This window comes from Pipistrellus kuhlii, unplaced genomic scaffold, assembly GCF_014108245.1.
Source record: "Pipistrellus kuhlii isolate mPipKuh1 unplaced genomic scaffold, mPipKuh1.p scaffold_m20_p_10, whole genome shotgun sequence".
NCBI classification, from domain to species: Eukaryota; Metazoa; Chordata; class Mammalia; order Chiroptera; family Vespertilionidae; genus Pipistrellus; species Pipistrellus kuhlii.
This window is the reverse complement of record NW_023425405.1, coordinates 43545000-43557410: the sequence shown is the minus strand read 5'-3', so window position 1 is coordinate 43557410 and position 12411 is coordinate 43545000. Positions and strand designations below refer to the sequence as shown.

The 12411-nt window shown below is 35.6% G+C and overlaps 1 protein-coding gene across 1 annotated transcript in view; it reads right to left on the bottom strand.

Moving 5' to 3' along the window:
• The window catches only part of SEMA3D (semaphorin 3D), a 176410-nt gene that overhangs the window by 14656 nt on the left and 149343 nt on the right, over positions 1-12411 (bottom strand). Inside the window, exons 12-15 of the mRNA XM_036429561.2 lie at positions 9073-9295; positions 6423-6511; positions 4580-4621; positions 1477-1634 (exon numbers count right to left, since the gene is read on the bottom strand). Coding sequence (XP_036285454.1) covers positions 1477-1634; positions 4580-4621; positions 6423-6511; positions 9073-9295 — 512 coding nt within the window. The remainder of the gene's footprint in view (positions 1-1476; positions 1635-4579; positions 4622-6422; positions 6512-9072; positions 9296-12411) is intronic.

The window sequence follows — 12411 nt, the reverse complement described above, 5'->3', positions numbered from 1 at the left end:
GGCACAGAGTTAAATTTTTTAACATTTTCTAATGGTGGTGTGCCTCGTGATTTTTTTCATGAAACAAGTGTGCCTTTGCCCAAAAAAGGTTGAAAAACACTGATCTATCGTACACTCTTTCTGACTCCCGTGGACGATGTGCTGATAAGGGGGAACATCACAGCGGCATGTCTGCCAGTTACAGTGCAGTCTGGGGAAGGACAAGAAAACTTATGACAGTGTAAGGGACATAGGTCAAGAATGTTTTTAAATCTTGACTTCTTAAGCAATGGGGTCAATTCATCAAACTGAAGATTTATTACCAGCTAATGAGAATTCTTACGTTTTAGCTTGTAGAAAAGAAAAGTTCCCCAAATACTCACTGTGCTGAGTATATTTTTGAACAAAATCTATAATAAAATGTTGGTGAATTTTTACTTTCAATGTTGTAATAATCCCCACCCACACTTAATTCAGAGATTCCAAGAATTATAAAATTATTCCTAATTTTAGTCAGTATCTGCTATTATACTATATCTTCAATCTGTGATCCCTGAAATTTACATTTTGACAAATCAGTAAAATTTGGAAAGAAAAAGTGCATAGGCAGTAGTGGAACTAACATAGCTCTCCTGTTATCTTATTTTGTTAATAAAACCTACATTCTTTTTTAGATACCATATACCGTATGCGATTCACTGATTTTTTTTTTACCTAGAGGAAAATGTACTTTGACAATGTTTTAGAAAATAGTGCTACTACTATATTCCACATTAAAAAAATATATATCATGATATATTTAGCCAGCTTCAGTCATACTGATGGGCAGTCAGAGTATTGCCTTTAATTTTGCTGTTGAAAACAATGCTGAAATTAACATCTCTGAACATATAACTTTTACATATGTGTGTAGCATAAACCCCTAGCTGGGAATTACTGACTCAACATAGCATTGTTTTTAAGATACATAAGCAATGAACTACAAATGGGAGGGCGCATTTTGATGTTGAAGTATATCTGAGTGGCAGAAATTGGTCAAGTTAGAGTTAATACTATAAAAGTAAAATTGTACCAAATCTTGGATATTCTAAGGATTGTATGCAACCCTCACTTTTTCAAACATATGTCTACACAAGATATGCAAAACAATGAGTACACACACATTTAGAAATAGAAGGGAAAGAGGGAGGAGGTAGAAATAGTAAAGGAATAGAGAGAGAAAAAAATATTTTAATTGTGTTTAACATCAATGAAGAAAAATAATATAAACAAGTTATCAAAAAATTTTAAAATTCCACATTTCAGAATTTCACATTCTGTCTACGTCAAAATCTAGTGTTATGCTAATCTATAAAATAAAGAATTTTAATATTCCTACTGTAGACCATGTTTTCTATATAATATTTTCTCTTTCATCTAACCTATAAGACCTGGTATCCATGTGAAATATCATTGCATAGAAAGGAAGGCATCATATGAACTCTATGTGCGTCTTACCTTTTTGAAGTGGGTGTATATCGAGAACATGAAGTTCCATCCCAGGCACAGTAGGGGTCTCTGGCGAGACAACAGTCTGCACAAGCTTTCCCATAAGTGTCACATCTGTGCAGTGAGAGCTGAACCAATCCATCTCGGGAACCAATGTACAATTGTTGCTGCAAAAGTAGGCAAAACAAATGAATTAGCAGCATCTTTCCAACTAGTCTTAAGAACTTCCCTTTCTTAAATACCACATCACAGAACTAAATCTGTCTCCTAGGGTATCCTGCCCATAATAAACACTTGTACAGACACATAACAAAGAGTAAGATAAGTCAATCACTCCTACTGCTGACAGGATGGTGATTTGAAGACCTTGGTACTAAAATGGACAGCATTCTATGGGGCTAGAGTAACCTTGTCAGTAATTGAAGGAGGTTAAAAACCAGCTGCTAGACTGAGGAATTAAGATGTCAAATTCCTTCTCACTAGTTGAAAATATCCTTTGGTAGAGTATAACAAGCACACATACTATAGGCAATGCTGATAGTCTTCACCTGACACAGTTACTTGTGGAAAAGATGTCTGAAAAGAGACTTAGGAAACTTTCCTGTGGTTTTAACTAACCTTTTCATTTGCTAAGGAAGTACATACTGATCCCTGAAGGAAAATGGGTTATAAGTGGGAGAAAAAGTATTTGGAATCACTATGAAGAAAATATTAAGGAGGCTTGAGGGATATCTTATCACAAATAATAGGCTACAGGATACTGAAAAACCAAGCAAATAGAGTTACATGTCGAGAAGAAGTTCTGAAAACAATGCATGGCGTCCTATATGTATTCACTTGAGTGTAGTGGTGGTGGGGAAGTGGGGGTTGGGGGGAGTTGGAACAAGTGAATGAGCCATAGTCTGGGCCTTCAAGAACTCATAGCCAACTCAGGGGACCATGTGAAACTCTATGTGAAGAAAAATAATCTGACAAAATAGATATCAGCACAAATAACATACATGTACTCAACCTACAGAAATTGTTTACCTATTGAGACTTCCTGGTGACTAAATACAATGTACATTTTTTAGTATTTGTTTTACTTCAATTCTCCATAGTGTTTGACATTAAAGACTTGAAACCCTCTACTTTTTTCCCCCGATTCTTCGTCTTTATTTCTGCCTGGCTTCTGTTTCCTTTAATGATTCTTAGCTTTGCTTTAATTGTTGGGTTTCTCTGTTTTCTGTTCTCATTGCTTTATCCTTATTACACAAAGACTAGAGGTGTCTTGAAAACAAAATGTAGACACACTGATTTCCCTAAATCTACACTTTGGCAAGAGGCACCATCTTCAGCCACCCAAGATGCAAATCTGAGAGTTGTCTTTAATCATCTTTCTCTCTCCTTCGACCTGTCACCTTATCTTTTCGTTCTCTCATACAGAACTCTCTAATCCATTTCCTCTTCTCCCTCTTCACCGCCACTGTCTGTCTCAGTTCTTATCATTTCTTTCCTGGATTACTTGTAAGTGCCCTAATATTTCCACTGGCTTCAGCCTTGTTTTCCCATAACCCCCACCTCTAACCCAAAGGTCAATCAATCCATCTTAAGCACTATCATACCAGACTGGTCTTTCTTTCTCTCCCTCCTTTCTTTCCTTCTTTCCTTTCTTCCTTCCTTCTTCCCTCCCTTCCTTCCTTCCTTCCTTCCTTCCTTCCTTCCTTCCTTCCTTCCTTCCTTCCTTCCTTCCTTCCTTCCTTCCTTCCTTCCTTCCTTCTTACCTTTCCAAAAGGTAAATCTTATCACCACACCCTCCTGCTTAAGGATTTTATTGTCCTTAGATAAAACTGTTAAACTTTTTAGGAGGACATACAAAAATGTACCTAATCTTGCTCTGGTCTTATTTTCCCAGACTCATTTATAGTCCCTTGTCCCTGGAACACAATTTGCTCTAATTGTACAGAAACTTCTTAGAATACACTATGATCTCTCACTCTTCACATCTTTTCAAAGATTCTCCTCTTCTACTTGGCATATGCTTCCCCAACCATCTCCCTTTATATTTATCTGGTTAACTGCAATATCCTTGCTGGCTCAGGTTATATGTCTCTGATTTTAGCTATCTTTCCCTGCTCCCCTGGTTTCTTTTTAGACCAGTTCCTCCTCCCACCCCACCCCACCACCTGTCTCCCTGGTACATGCTTCCATTGTTCTCTGCATTGTCAGCAGATCCTTTGGCTCCCAGCTCTACCATGAGCTTCCAAAGACTACGGGCTTTGCCATTCATGCATTTCTGTACACTCCAAGGACAGCAGAAGGCCTTTAAGTACTAAATATTGAGTGGATGAGCAAAGTAATGAAAAATATTGAAGAAGAAACATATTTAGATCTTTTCTTAATAATCTCTCTACCATACTAGGCATACCCATGTAAGACAATTTTAGAAAAACTTTAATGTAGAACATATTATCATGTGGCTTTTTTAAATTTTAGGGGTACATTTAAAAATAGGAATGCAAGTTTTAATCCTTGAATTAACTGGGACTTGGCATCTCATATGTGCGAACTGTGAAATCATATTAAATAGTATTATTATTATTAGCTTCCACTTACTTCACACTTAAAATGTACCAGCTCTCAGTTCTCAAGTGTGCATTTGACATCCTATTTATTAGGAGGTGGCTATTATTTTTCTAACTTTGCTGTTGAGGAAATTGATGGTGGAAGTCAGATATTAAATGATAGGCAGGAGGTTAACTGTAGAGTTATTTTCCACCAGAGTTCACAGTCTTCCTCTTAGACTTCCTGATTAGAAACCATTTTTAATGATTAGGGCTGGTGTTCTACATGAATGACTTTATGGCCTTGACAGAAAGAGAGTTCAATTTTCAAGAGCCACAGGAAGGGGAGAATATGTTATTCAATGAGTGAAATTTGATTTCATTTATCCTAAGGCAAGACTGAAGCAATAGTCTTAAATCAGTTATAAAACAAACACATAATCTAAAGTTTTTTTTTCTATTATTTATAATTTAGCTTTCTATTTCAATGAATTTTCTCTAAAAATAAACTTCAGTGCAATTATTCTGTTGCTTTGTGGTTAATTTTTACACAAAAATTAAGAAAATACCTGTTTCAGAGACAACTCCATGTTCAAGATGATTGATGAGTGCTGAAAAAGAAATCAAATATTAAATAATCATTAAGAATCTTTTATAGTAGCCAGTAAGTTGTTTTGTCTTGTACCAAAGGTCAGTGAAGTAAACTTCAAGACTCTGTTATATAGGGAAGGAAAGGATCTTAATGTTTGCTACTTCCTCCCAATGGGTAGTAATTCTACCTTCAATATTTTTCCAAAACAGTTATTTTAAAGCATTTTATTAAAGAATAATCACCTAACTGTATGAGAAATACTATATTGAAAATCATTCCCAGGTACCCAAAAGGTTTCTCCTTCTTCTGCTTATCTTAACTGCTTCCATGTAATTCAAACTAGTGCTGACAAGAACATCTCCATAATTATTTATTACCTTTTTCTGCTCTTACTTAGATCAGTAGTTGAAAAACTGTGTTCAAGTAGCAGAGTTCTGAAGAGTTATAGTGCTCCTTGTGGATGACCACATTCTTTACGGAACTCTGCAAAATGCTCTTGCACATAATACCTTGATATAAACTAGGGCCAGTTTTGTAGAAAAGATGACTCTGTGCATGCAGTACAAAATCAGATACCTGAACACAAAAAGCTTCCAAACTAAAAAGGATGAAATGTTTTAAATATTTTCATCTATCTATTCATCTAAATTCATTTATTTCTCACCAGTCAATATTTACTAATTGAAAAACAAGAGCAAATGTAAAAAGTTTACAAAAGCATTATGAATAAAAGTCTTGAAAGCAAGAACATCCTAGACAATAACTTCTTATTATATATTTTATAAAACAGGTTCATCATTTAATCTTTTTTATTGTTATTTAATCTTGACAGTGAAATCCAAACAGTTTTCTTGACCACTGACAGCCACTGAAGGAAACTTAATATTCTAATGTACCTATCTATGTTTGGAGCTTTGTTTTTGGCTTCTGGATTCACATTTATATTTGACATAGATTTTGGTTTTGGTAGATGTCAGATAGCAGGTCTTTTTTTCTTGTTAACTCCTTGGCCACTATTATCTTCACAATGTAAACAGGATTCTCTAAAACCCACCATGTTATTTAACTTGAGCCCCTCATAGTGGAAGGCTTTACTCTCTTTTAGGGCAAAAAATGTTTACACGGAAACAGTCTATTTCCATAAAAATTTCAACAAAAAAAATGTTATAAAAGGCTTAGCATGCTTTTAAAAGCTCTTCTAAGAAATGCAATCTTATTTCTAATGTTGCTTTCAGAAAATAATTCTATATTGAATTTCATAAAGAATCTACAAAGAATGCCACAACTCAAATTTACTGTGAAAAGTCAAAGACATTCCCAAAATCTGGAGAGCTATTATTTTAGGTATACTAACTCTTTTGGTGGGCAAGGGGAATTTAACATATGTGAAAACTAACTTTCATAAACCCCCCTTTTTTTTTTTTAATGTCCTTACAGAAAAGCAAGGGCACATGAGAATACTCTTCCAGTTCTCTCAAATCCAAATGAGGAATTTTTGAAAAATAAAATTGATAAAATAGAAAAGCATCAGGATAGTAACAAAAGATATAGGCTTTCATCCACTGTGGCATTTTGTCTGGCCATAGGCTGCAGAGAATGCAGCAATGAGGGGCAACCCGAGAGCCCTGAATTCAGTGCTCTTCTACAGGGGAAGGTGAGTCCTATTCTTAACTGTTGTAAACATCTTTTGCATAGCTTAAGGAGAAAGAAAAGAAGTTGTTGGCAAGCAATTCTCCTAGAAAAGTGATGATGTTAAAACACCCTATATCAAAGCCCACTCAGTTTCATCTCTTTTCCCAAAACTCTGGATGGAGTCTTACCTTGAATACCTGCAACTCCTCCAGTACTACTTCTTCCATATTCCACTTCTCCTTTGAAATGCTAACAACTTTTAGGACCGTTCCAATGTCTAAAAGAAAAAAAAATACATTACCCATAATCCTGCTATTTCTCCTTCAATGTTCAGTTGTAAGCATATTCCTAGAAACCTTCAGATAACACCCTAATTTTTCTTTAAATACCTCTTAAGAAATCAGATTAAATAAAGCATGCAAGAAGTAAAGCTTAATGTATATGATTCTCCCTTCCCAAAACATTCTAGTTTTTATTTCATAAAACACATCTTTATAAAGAAAATATTTATTTAAAAAAAAACACACATGTTTAAAAGATAAATTATTGATGTTATCTACATGGAGGAAACAGTAGCTCACTTATCAAATGTATTTTATACACATAAACATTATTGGTGAGCTAGAAATTAAAGTTTTGTTTAAAATTATTATAGTTTAAGACTATTAAAAGGTTAATAATATAAAACAAAAGCAAAATTTTTGAAAAGATGCTTTAAGTAGGAATCTTATGTTGCAGTTCTGTAAGGGGACACACCATTACAGAAAGACAACCTAAAGAACATTTTAGAAGAAAATAGTCCCATTTGCAAATTAACTTATACAAAATACTTGCTTTTAAAGTTCTAAGCACCATGGTTAAAGGGTATTAGCATGTATGGTAATAATCCTGTTTGCACAAATCAGTCTAGATTATTTTCTCTGTTTTTCAACAACTCCGGAATCTTTAAAAATATTAAATATAAAATTTCCAAATGTCATGATTGAAAATCTATCTTAGCATCCCTATAATGCAATCAGAAAAAGTTAGGTAGTACCACCTAGTGGCAGAGTGGCATTTATGGCACGGAAATGTGCAAAACCTATGGATGAGCTTTGAGTAGGCTGCAGAAACTAAGTGACAAACTCATCAGAATTAGAGACACCTGATTATTTCAAGTTTTGATGTTTCAGTAACAGTCTCTGTGGCACTGGGAACATCACTGTTTTCCTTGGCTTTAGGGTTACCACTGCAACACAATCAGGTTTAACTGGTTTCTGGAGAGCAATTGGAGTCTGCTACACACAGGATTCCTAGTAAATCCAACTTCTGTAGAACCAATAGGTTTATAGGATAAAATTATTCTAAATTTTTTCTGTACTTCTATTTCTTACTCCACTAAAAAGTTCATTGCTTGGAAACCTATTCATTTCTATCGTTATGCAATGCTTGATCCATTGTATTACATACTAAGATGTAGTGCTTTTGTATTAATGATACATGTTTTGTTTACTGCCATTAGAGTTCATATGATACTATTAGATAATATTTTTTTTAAAAAGTTTATTGATTTTGTGTGTGTGTGAGAGAGAGAGAGAGAGAGAGAGGGCAACATTGAAGGGCTGCCTCCTACATGTCCCCTATTGGGGATGGAACCTGCAACCCTGGGCATGTGTCCTTGACTGGGAATTAAACCTACAACCAGCTGGTGCAGGGGACAATGCCCAACCAACTGAGGCACACTGGCCAGGGTGTAATATTTTTATTTCTAAGACCTGCTAAATCAGCAATAGTTCTTTTTCTGGGGGGGGGGGGGGGGAAGTATTTTTTTCATTTTATAACTATTGAGTTGGCAACAAAATAATATAAAAACAAAAACAAAAACAGGTTCAATAATGAAAGTGATACATAATCCACAAAATTCAAGAATAAGAAAAAAATATCTTCAAGAAGTTCCTATTTAAAGAACTTTACAAAGCAATGCTTAAGTATTTTGAAAAGCAATGTTAAGTCACTGCTTTTCAAAACTGGGTGAAAGGATCCTTTGGGGCAGGGCTTATCAAATATCTCATAGGGAAAGGCAAATGTGATGTTTGAAGATAAAGAAACACTGTTTTGTCCTAGTTGTTTAATTTTAGTCCATAATCATTCAACAAATAGATATTGGGAACTTACCGGACAGCCGGCATATTGCAGTCCTAATATACAAACATATTTTAAAATTTTAAATAAATACTAAAGGGGGCTGAAGGACATTTAGGATTGTCAATTAAGAGCATGTGTTATGCAATTTTTTAAAATATATTTTTATTGATTTCAGAAAGGATGGGAAAGGGAGAGAGAAAAACATCAATGATGAGAACTAATCATTTGATCAGCTGCCTCCTGCACGTCCCTACTAGGGTCAAGTCCACAACCTGGGTATGTGCTCTTGACCGGAATCTAACCTTGGATCCTTCAGTTCACAGGCCTATGCTCTCTATTCACTGAACCAAATACGTTAGGGCATGTTATGCAATTTTAAGAAATACCAACTCCTGAGTGACCACCTGGAAAGAGATGCATCTCTCTTAGTCTACAGAATTCCCCAGCAAGGTGATCTCCAAACTTCCTAGGTACTTAAAACCCAAGAGAAGAACTAATGAGAAAAGAGGTAGGGATGGGTGTGGAGAGGATAAAGTGGTAACTTTCCTATAAATAAAGATTGAGGCACTTGAACACAACAAAAAACTACTGACTAGATATTAACTAATAAGTACTCTTTTGGTTTTGATCAATGAATAGTTTTGAAGTTTATATTTTATTTGTGCAATAATGAAAAATGCCTTGGAAGGAAAGCATAATTTTGTTCTAAGGTACCTGTTCCAAGAAACATTACATCATACTGGCCATCTTCTGCCACCACGTGATCCACCACAATCTGTGTCAGCCTGTAATCCACATTGATTCGCTTGAATGTTGGTCCTCCTGCAACTGGATATACTGACTTATACATCACAGGGTGCCGCTTGATGAAACTGATGACGTCATCCGGAAAATCTCGGGTGGATTTGATCAGTGGGTCATAGGTTTTGCTTGGACACTGAAAAAAAGGGGGGGGGGTATTATTCATGCACCTGAGACATGTCTACTTTATTCTAATACAAAAGCTTATCACTGAAAATATTAAAGGAATGGTGAATGGGATCAATGTAGAATCACTTGTACTGAGAAATAAATGCAGTTGACCTCATATATATCTGAATCCAATCTTCTCTCCCCAAAATATTATGAATTATACCTATTTATCTGTATTTTCTGAAGTTTCCACAGCAAGCTTTGTTCCTATAAAAATGTTTATTTCTGCCGAAACTGGTTTGGCTCAGTGGTAGAACATCGGTCTGTGGACTGAAAGGTCCCAGGTTCAATTCCAGTTGAGGGCATGTACATCGGTTGCGGGCACATCCCCGGTAGGGGGTGTGCAGGAGGCAGCTGGTCAATGTTTCTCTCTCATTGATGTTTCTAGCTCTCTATCTCTCTCCCTTCCTCTCTGTAAAATATCAATAAAATATATTAAATATATATATGTATATATATAAATATTTATTTCTTGTAAAAAATACATAAAATTTGAGTCGAATAATTTTTAAGAAAGTAATCAGCAAACATGGGAATCTGAAAGCCATTATTTTCCATTTATTTTAATTAATTTAAGATTTCATTTTTAAATAAACACCATATTTATAACTGGTGTGAAAATTAATACTGTGAACAACTCAACAGCTCTTCCCCTAAAGGATCTGTGGAACTTTCTCACTTCGGTCTAAAATTGCCCGAGTGCCTTTTAGTGTCCAATAGTTCAATAGTTAGCATATCCTGCCCCCTGGTGGAAAAGTGAAACATTCATACTCGCAGAAATTAAATGCTTTTCTATCTTTATCCAAAGAACAGGAATAATTACTTTTTAAGTACATATCTCCACTCCTGTTTTCTACATTTATTTTATGACTTTGGTTATTGTAATTTAGTAAGTTACTGCAGAATAATTATGTTACCATATTTGAATTCTTACTGAGCTAAGGCATTCTTTTAGAATGGCAAACTTTGGCTACTAGTACATGATACAGAAGAAAATGAGTGACATTGAGCTTTTAAGAATGTGCTACTTTTCCCATATTTTAGTTTTTTGACAAATTGAGAATAATTTCCAGTGAACTGAACCATTTATATTAGGCATTAATTAGAATCCTGTCAAAAGCCCAAAATATATCAGACTTCTTCATCAGAGCATCAACAGAGCCATCCTCAGGGACTAAAGATACTGACATAGCTTTAAAGTCACAATATATGACCTTGGCCCAATGTTATACCAATGGCTCACTAAGTTAGAAAAATACCACAAAGTTGTACAAAAATAAACCTGTTAATGATTTTTAAAAATTAATTTGAAAATACCTTTATCTTACATACACACATACAAACCCTTGTATAACTAGTCTCAATAAACTGATGTTTTCTTAATATCCATTTATGTGTCCCAGGTCTGCACCAAAGAGAATAGAAATATCCTAGAATATCAGTCATTTGGTTATTACTTAGCGTAGTCTTAACTGCAGGTTGGTGAAAGTTCTGAGTTTGTGTCTGCAGTCAGTGCTTCCAGCACTTAGCCTCCAGCCAGTGCACTATCAACTCTGTAATGGGAGGAACGCCATATTAAGTAGATTAAGCTGCAACTCAGAATGGATATGGAGCTCAAGTGATTCAAAGCTCTTGCCCAATTAGAGGCTGCCTGTTTGAGGCTCAGCAAAAGGCAATTTATAGCAGGCTTACAGCTTACAGTGCCTGCGGTACAATCTGGTTGGTCTCCCATTAAAATCAAAGCAAAAGCAAAATTCTGCCTGCAAATTTTTGAAACAGCCCTCCAACTTCGGGGGGGGAGGGGTGGCTGGAATCTCTTTGGACTTTGCAGCTGTAGTTATGCAGTAGCCAACAATTCAAAAGAAACAATATGATGATATTGATGCCATAGTTTTTTGGTATCGCATTTTCAAATAATTCAGGTTTTTAATATGAAAAGGTATAGATGGATGAAGATATGCACGTTTAGCGATGAAACAAATATGACATTTTTCCTCATTGCTCTCCATTGACAAAAAGGTCTTAGTGTAATAAAATCTAGAAAAAAGAAGGGAAGAAGGGAAACCTGGTTTCTATTGACCACTATAAAATGATCTTTGAAAATGCGTGTATTTTTTTTTTTTTATGGCAGCTTTTCCTTGTGGCATGCTGCCAGTGTTTGTATAAGATCTTTTTCCTCCAGGTTGCTCCGTGCGATCTCGCAGGTCCAGGTCCCCACTGTGCTTTTACAAATGAAAGTGATTTGGTAGAGTTGCTCCCTGAGGTTTAAGATAGTACAGTTAGAACCAAATACTGTTATTACAGTACATTAAAAACCAGAGGAATTTTTCCTTTGATATCGTATAGCTATGGAGCACAGGGATCTAAAAATAGCTTGACGCCCCAACCGGTTTGGCTCAGTGGATAGAGCCTTGGCCTGCAGACTCAAGGGTCCCAGGTTTGATTCCGGTCAAGGGCATGTACCTTGGTTACAGGCACATCCCCAGTAGGGGGTGTGCAGGAGGCAGCTGATTGATGTTTCTCTCTCATCAGTGTTTCTAACTCTCTATCCCTCTCCCTTCCTCTCTGTACAAAATCAATGAAATATATTTTTTAAAAATCAAAATAGCTTGAGATGCCAAGCAAAGGATGTAGGTCAGAGCGAAATAGGAAAGAGAAACTCCATACAGAAAAAAGAGATCGTGTCAGAAAATGGTCCATCTCAAGCCAATGAGCATATTGAACTATTTTCCTTTTGAAAATCCTATAAAGTTTTTCTATTGCAGCTTTACATTCTGGGTATGAAAAATCAAGTGGATTTTTCTCTGTGTGTACATACTTTTAAATTCTACGCATTAACATAGTCCATCTGAATATACTGTAGAGGTCCATTTATTCCTGCCTCCAGCTTTCTATCATTGGCCCGACTTCCGCTAATTTAGCTCCTGTGACTGTACGAAATAAGTCAAGGAGCTTATCTGTGCAAAATGAAAAGGGCAATTTACCAAAGTTTAGAATGTCATTATCTGGCTGGAAATAATACTGCAAAAAGTGTAAAGTGAAAAAGAGACCTGCCTAGACAAACCATGAGATGAAAGGGTA